The sequence below is a fragment of the Rattus norvegicus genome, chromosome 4 (genome assembly GCF_021556685.1).
Source record: "Rattus norvegicus strain SHRSP/BbbUtx chromosome 4, alternate assembly SHRSP_T2T, whole genome shotgun sequence".
Lineage (NCBI taxonomy): Eukaryota > Metazoa > Chordata > Mammalia > Rodentia > Muridae > Rattus > Rattus norvegicus.
Window position 1 is genome coordinate 70,549,508 of NC_141537.1, and position 7,855 is coordinate 70,557,362.

Sequence of the window (7,855 nt, forward strand, 5' to 3'; positions counted from 1 at the left end):
TTTCAAGAGACAGCTATTTCAGGTTCCTGTCAGCATGTACTTCTTGACATCTGCAATAGTGTCTGAGTTTGGTGACTGTAAATGAGATGGATCCCCAAGTTTGGCAATCTCTAGACGACCTTTAGTTCAGTGTCTGCTCCACCCTTTGTCTCCATATTTCTTCCCATGAATACTTTGTTCCCCCTTTTAAGAAGGACTGAAGCATCCACAATTTGGTCTTCATTATTCTTGAGCTTCATGTGGTCTGGGAATTGTATCTTGGGTATTCCAAGGTTCCCAGTTATGCCGGGTGTTAGGAAAGATATTGTGGCCTCAACTGTGATCTTGAGTGTGTTAGACGTCCAGTGCTCCTGGTTGTGTCTGAACTCCTGGGAATTGAGCTTCCTCTGTGATCCTGTGATCCTGGGCATTTCAGAGCAACTAGGAGTACGGCTCCCTCTGGGTGTCATAGGAGTGGGTGTAGAGTCAGCACCCCAGGTCTGCTCCGGGTTCAGGTTCAAATTCTGATCCTGGATGTGTTAGAGCAACTGGGAGTCTGGCTTCTACTGGGTCTTGTGGTACTGGGCACAGAGCTAGCACTCAAGGTCTGCTCAGGGCACTGGTTCAGACTGGAAGGGACACAACACTAGCTGGACATAGGTTTCTGCATCCCTGGATCCTGGGGGACACAGTTACTCTGGGTGTTGAGGCAGATGTTGTGGCCTCTCCTGTGATCCTTGGGCGTGCTAGAGCCCCTGAAATTTGGGCTCCCTCTGGGTGTTGTGGGATTGAATGTGGAGTCAGTACCCAAGGTCTGCTCAGGGCATTGGTTCATTTTCTATTTAATGTAACGAATTCATATTTAAAGTAAATGTTGACTTACAATTTTAATTTTTGTATTCTCTTGATCACACCATATGCTGACACAAAAATGAAAGTAATTTTTATTCACCAGAAAACAAAACAAAACAAAACAAAAAACCTTGTCATAGTAATCCATGAGAAAAATTGAGAAATTAGAGGAGAGCTTCCAAGGACCCAAAGCAAAGAGTGATGTGTCTCAGCAAGATATGAAAATTTTAGGCAACCCGTCCATAACCTAACAACGTTTGTCCCCAAAGTAATACATCTGCATTTTGTAGACTTATCCTCTGTGATGCACTCTCAACTGGGCTTATATTTTTGTTCTGGGTTGGGTTTCCATAGATGACTCTGTAAATGGGTTTAAAAGGCTCTCCCGAGGTTACAGGAATACAAGATGATCATGGAGAACAGAAACAGGAGAGTAGGTGAAACTGGAAAATGTAAGAAACTTGTGAATCCAAACATTTTCAAATACTGAGTTTTCTCTTCTACTATGTCCATGTGTGGTTTGAAGATGAAAGACAAAGAGAACAGCGTATTATACAAGGAGCCATGCATCAGGGATAAGAACAGCCTGTGTGTTATCAAACTTTTTCTAATAACAGTTGGAATGAGTTTCAGTAACCGATTTTAAGTCTCTGTACTTCGTGGGATGTCATGTGCACAAGGTATACTACATAGATTGATTCAATGTGTAGGGGAAGAACATTTTACACCACGGGTAGTCTGAGAAACTAATTTTATTTATTTTAATAATTTTATTAAAGGAAACCTTATCTCCATCATGATTTCTATTGTAGAGTCTGGATTATAGCAGATGATGAGTGAAATTGTCTGATTAGGTCACATGGAAGACTGAATATTATCTAAACTCTCTTTAATGCTCAATGTTGTTCAAATTTCTTATTTAGCATTAAGATTCAAAACATTTAGAGCAAAGAAAAATATTTTATTTCCATACAGATTTTAGACATAGAAAAAGGTCATCACAGAGTGACTCCTTATGAGATAGAGGCACTTAGTTTTCAGCAATGGTCTGATGAATCCAGTTCAGGTAGTTGCAGACCTTGGTGTAGACACCAGGCTTCCCTTCCAAAGCACAGCCATCACCCCAGGAAACAATACCCTGGACTTCTCCATTGCAAACCACAGGGCCACCAGAGTCATACTGAGTAACAAAGGTAAGATAGAGTTGGTTATGCCCAGAGAAATAATGGGATTCAAGATGTTCATTGATGTTTCTGGGGCTAATTTTCCAGGCTACTGATCCTCCACAAAGCATTGATTATCTCTTTAAAAAAATCTAGTTTTCAGTTTATCCAGTATCTCTATCTATATTACTTCGTTCTTTTTATGGCTCCACCTCTTTTTTCTGCAGTCATTGTGGGAGTGGTGCGCAAAAAATAAGACTGCAGAGGTCAAATGTGACTCACAAGCTTTGCCTCTTTCATAGGGACTCCACCCTACAATTCAAGGGTTCTTGGGTTTAGTTTACACAGCATCAACTCTTTGGTCCCTTGACACTTATTTATCATCATATCAAAAAGAGAAAGCACATACATTTTCTCAAAGCTCTTTTTTCCCTCCCAGAGACACAGATAGAGATTTACCATTTTCTTTTTTTATATGAGAAATATGATGCGTAAGAGAAGTAGACAATCTCATGATAGACATAGAGATAGAGATAGAGATAGGCAACAAGAACTCACCTGGCAAGAGTCCTTTCCACCTTCCAGGAAGCCGAGACAGAACATGTTGTTAGTGATCTGACGTGGGTAGGCCTTGTGACAAACAGAATCAGACAGGACTGGAGCATCCAGACACTGAAGAACAGAAGGACTCTCAACTGTAGAGTATACAGGTGAAAATCAAATTATTCATACTGACTCTGAAGATTTACTTCCTCTTTTATCTATTAAATTTTATGAGCATGTCTCTTGTTGTCGAAGCTTTAACTGGTTCTGAGGGTACCAGGCATGAATGGTGTATGCACGCGCGCGCGCGCGCACACACACACACACACACACACACAAACACACACACACACACACACACACACAAGCAGAAAAAGAATGTATACAGAAAAATGATATAATTTAAAAAGAATTTATAATTTAGAAGGTTTTAGTTTGGTTTTTGTGAGATGAGGTTTCTTTGTATAACCAGCTCTGGCTGTCCTGGTCTTGCTCTGTAGAGCAGGCTGACCTCAAACTCACAGAGATCTACCTACCTCTGTCTCCCAAATGCTGGGCTTAAAGGTGTGGGTCACCATGTCTGGCTTAGAAAGCTTTTTATGGCATCTATGAATATTATTATCTTTATTTACAAAGGTACAAAGATGTACCATGGTACAAATGGGGCTTGTGATGCCCTGCACTGTGAGTATATGCAGATGACTTGAAAAATAAGAGTGATCTTTCCTTTTTAGTTGTTTCTGATTCTATGAATGATGCAAAGCTCAGTCCTTATCTCTCAGACTCTGGTCTATTACACTTAGCAATGCTACCATTCTCAAGTCCAGAGGTTCCTGTTAAACTGTGTCCCATAATCTCTCTTCTAGATATCTTCTGTATCTATAGTTTTTAGCTCAAATAATCAAGATATAGTTAAACTCCTTGACATCTTCCTAAGTTCATTTTATTTTCTGTTTCCATGGGCTGATTCGTCAGAAGTTTTGTAACTTCAGGAACATTTCTCAAATGGTCAGTTCAAAGCTGTCCTCTGATTACCATATTTGAATGAGAATTTGCATTGTCATTAAGGTGCCATTCACTCCTAGTACTCATATTTACTACTTATATATCACAGAGACACTTACAGCCAAATTTCAGAACACCCCAGCCAGACACCAGGCACTCAGTACCAGCTGTCGGACAGTACTGTGGCAGAGGGATCGTAGATACTTTAGAGTTGAGGGTGGCTGGTGACTTCAACTTAATCAGCATGATGTCATTATCAACAGTCCACTTATCATAGTCAGGATGAAGAATCATCTTGGCTGCATCAATGAATTGCTCAGCACCCTCAATTTCATAAATGTTATGTTCTCCAAGACGCACCTGTAGTTGGCTGGGTTTAAGAGTTAAAAGTTTAAGTGTCATTGTTCAGCTTGTGCTTAGGCAGTCATGTTGGTGAGACTTTGTGAGTATAGCTCTGAACAGGAATGACACTAATAGACACACTAAGGTTGACTGGAAAAAGGCCCCAAAGCCTCAACACTACACAAAGAACTACAAGCAACTAAAGGACGAGCCCATCAATTGGTTAACCAATATCAAATTATCAGCTCTGAAAATATTATAGTAACATACTATACATGTACACATACTCACATCAGACAGACACACACATACACACAGACACATAGAAAACATACAAGTAGCATTATACAAACTAAGGTTGTACACATACACACACACACACACACACACACACACACACACACACACACACACACTAAAAAAAGAGGCCATGAATTTGAAAGAAACTAATATATGGGTGGAGGGTTTCAAGGGAGGAAAGGGGGAAACCATGTAATTATAATATTAAAAATATAAGAAACAATTTAAAAAGTTTAACTATCCAATATGAATATCCTCTTCTCCAGCCCCTTCAATCATGAGCAAAAACAATACATTCTATTTAAGCACTGGATCACTGAAGTAAGTACACATTACTATTCCTGGCACAGGTTATAGGATTCCTTCATAAGTGTCTCTGCTAGTCAAGACTCATAGTCCATCATCAGCTTATAATTCAGAGGCATAGGAATAGAAACCAAATATACTCTATAAATAATTTTCAGGTGTAAAGTTTGATGGGTTGACTGGCATTTCCTCTTCTCCTGTTGTTAGGATCCCAAAGGCAAGAGTCAGGGGGATCAAAATAAATGTAAGGAAGAGATCAAATTACTTATTTGTACTATTATACTGGAAATATGTTCTTTGTTAACCCAGCATGCTATTTTGTTATGATTGAGCTATAATTATTGGGGCTTGGGTCAATTCAGTTTCTAATTTCTTTTAAGGATCTATCATCAACATCCTCCTACATATTTAGTATAATTAAGACAGCAGTGAACTTTAAGGTTACCAACCTATATAAACATCTTTTATAATAAATCTTTCATAACAAATTAGTATTACACATAAATCTGCAAGATGACTGATGAGTCCCACAGGACCAGAACACTTTATCAAGCATCACTCTTTTGCCAAATTGAATTCGGTAAGCCTAGAAGCTAAAGTGGTTTTTAGAGCATAAAATGTGGATATCGGTTACTTACGGATGATAGCAATGAGCAGCAGACAGTACCCATTGGTCAGTGATGAGAGAGCCCCCACATATGTGAGATCCAGCATTCAGTGACACCTGGTAGGGGACAGAATGCTCCTGACAAGTGTAGCCCCCAACAATTCTGTCATCGTTATCCTCAGTGGGGAAAGCAGCTGTGAGAGAAAATTATGAACACTCTATCACATGGCTCTATCATGTTATTTCATGCAACCTGAAGTTTATTTCAAACTAAGGACAAAAGAGATGACAATGTTCTTCTATACCATACGATCAAAACATGTCAATGTGATGGGTACATTTGATTGACAGCTCAACTGGTTTTGGAATTACCTGGAAGTCAAGCCTCTGTCTTTGTGAAGTTATCTCCATAGAGGTCTAATTGCAGAAGGAAGACTTACTCGAAACCTAGGTTGCACCCTTCCGTGGGGTGAACAACATGGGAAGGAGGGAGCATGACAGCACCAGCTCTGTCGGTTTCTCTGCTTCCTGACTGCCAGTATCATAGAGCGCCTGCCCATCTACCACCACTATTAGGAGTCATCCCCAGGACCACTTCCTTAAGAAACTTGACTATATCCTCTTCAACCTCAGACAAAATATTTCTGTCTTTAAGTGGTGTTTGGTTTTTGTAACAATACTGAGTAGCCAATATAACTAGCTTTAGATAATCTTTTTGATTATTCATTATTCTGCACCTTGAATATTGACCCTTATATAATGGTGAATAACCATGTACTTTTAAAATATATGCATTCTTTGATTAATCTGGCCTGTTCATCATATAAATTCATGTATATTATATGAATTTATATTTATTCATGTATACATTCATGAGCACATACATATAATTCATATACTTACCCACAGATTTATACAAATCAGAGGAACTTTGGAAAATAAATGTCTTCCTACCACCACTCAAGATCTAATCACTTAAAAGCATAGAATGCTTTGTGGTATGCTCATTGGGCACAGTCCGTTGTGCAAGCATGAAGATCTGAGTTAGCTCTTTTAGCATCCTCATAAAAGATATGGTAACATGTTCTATAGTCCCAATGCTGGGTTGGGAGGAGAGCAACTGGAGAAAGGGATAACTGAGCTTATTGGACAGTCACTTAAGCAGAAAATAGAAAAATTAAATTCAGTGAGAGTTCCTGTGTCAAAAAATATAATGTAGAGGACAACAGAGAAAGAGATATGACATTGACATCTTGTCTTCACATTCACAGGTGAGCCCACTAATACACACACATACACACACACACACACACACACACACACCACAAGGGGAAACTTTGTAATAGTTGTCGTTGTCCTGGTGTATTATATGGTAGTTGATAACTTGTTAGAATGAAAAAAGCTATCTCTAAGTTATTAGAAAGGGAAAAATTAAAGCCATAGCTATAAAGAAATGACAGCTTTGAATATTCAATCTACTTCGTTCTTGGAATCTAACATGAACTTTTCATACCATTTCCCTAAATATGAATTCTAGCCTAACAGGGATCTGAGTTTTAGGACAGTATAAACTATATGGTAAGGTATTCATTTCATCAAAACAACACCCTCATGTACCCAGAGACAAATGATAAAAATCTATTTGAACCCTTTTCATTATTATCTGGCTATCCTTCGAACATCAAGTGATTCATTCAGCATTTTCATATTTACTGTCTGTTGAGATTTCTCATAGCCCCATATGAATTTTATTAAATTATAAAATTTATTCTGATAATTTAAACCATTTTAGTATTATTAAAATTTAATTAGTAGTATTAAATGTTTATTTTTTATCACAGCTGCATAACGTGTGAATTTATATTAGAGAGATTTCACTTAAAATTGTCTTAAAACACAGTCCAAGACTTTTATCAATCAGAAATAAAATATTTCATTTATTGCAATTTCTTGGATAGATAACTACACCCCCAGTGTTCAGCACACTCAGACTTTTGCTATCACTGCCCTTTCAAGGAGTACAGATTAGATTAGTTTCAGTTATTAGTTATGAATTCTTACAAGTTAGTATAAGCATTTGTGTTTTTATGGAGAGATATGTCTTTGTGATCTCTCTCTCTCTCTCTCTCTCTCTCTCTCTCGTGTGTGTGTGTGTGTGTGTGTGTGTGTGTGTGTGTGTGTGTGTGTACTACCTTTTCCTTTTCTCCCAAATTCCTGGAATTTACAAAAACGTTCAAAACACCTTGCTTTATTATGAGACCTCTGAATTAATTCTCAACACTATGAGTTTCCTCCAACAAGTGAGATTTAATCATTAACAAACATGGGAACTATATACTCACATCTCTACTTTTTAATCTCCTTGCTTGCATCCCTCATAAGCAATAAGACTTGTTGATTTTCCCAACAAAAATGCCTACGTATAAAGACACTTGCAGATTCATTAATTTGAAAGACTCACCGACAGTTCCTAGGAGTGTAAAGAAAATGCAAATCTTCATGGTTGCTCCTTGGGTCTGTACCAGGCAATAAGAAAAAGGCATTTCTCTTGGGTTGTTATACCTCTACATCTGTCCATGACATCCATGTTCTTAGGTGCCAAAAAGTGATTTCACTGGAAAGTAACACATCTAAATTTAGAGTTCTATTTTGTGAAAGGTGAAGTAATATTCAAGACATAACATTTTCCGTGAAAGTTATGAGAATGGAAGTTTCAAACACACCTGGTGGGAATTGTTCCTCCTAAAAGGAAAATATG

At 38.1% G+C, this 7,855-nt stretch overlaps 1 protein-coding gene across 1 annotated transcript; it reads right to left on the bottom strand.

Annotated features, from left to right (window-relative positions):
* Window positions 1-1,703: 1,703 nt before the first annotated feature.
* On the bottom strand, window positions 1,704-7,629 carry Prss3bl1 (protease, serine, 3B like 1). The gene is given in 5 exon segments (NM_001107856.1): window positions 1,704-2,011; window positions 2,553-2,689; window positions 3,662-3,912; window positions 5,129-5,291; window positions 7,559-7,629. Coding segments are annotated over 5 exon segments (741 nt in total). The 5' UTR covers window positions 7,599-7,629; the 3' UTR covers window positions 1,704-1,861.
* Between the last annotated feature and the right edge of the window lie 226 nt (window positions 7,630-7,855).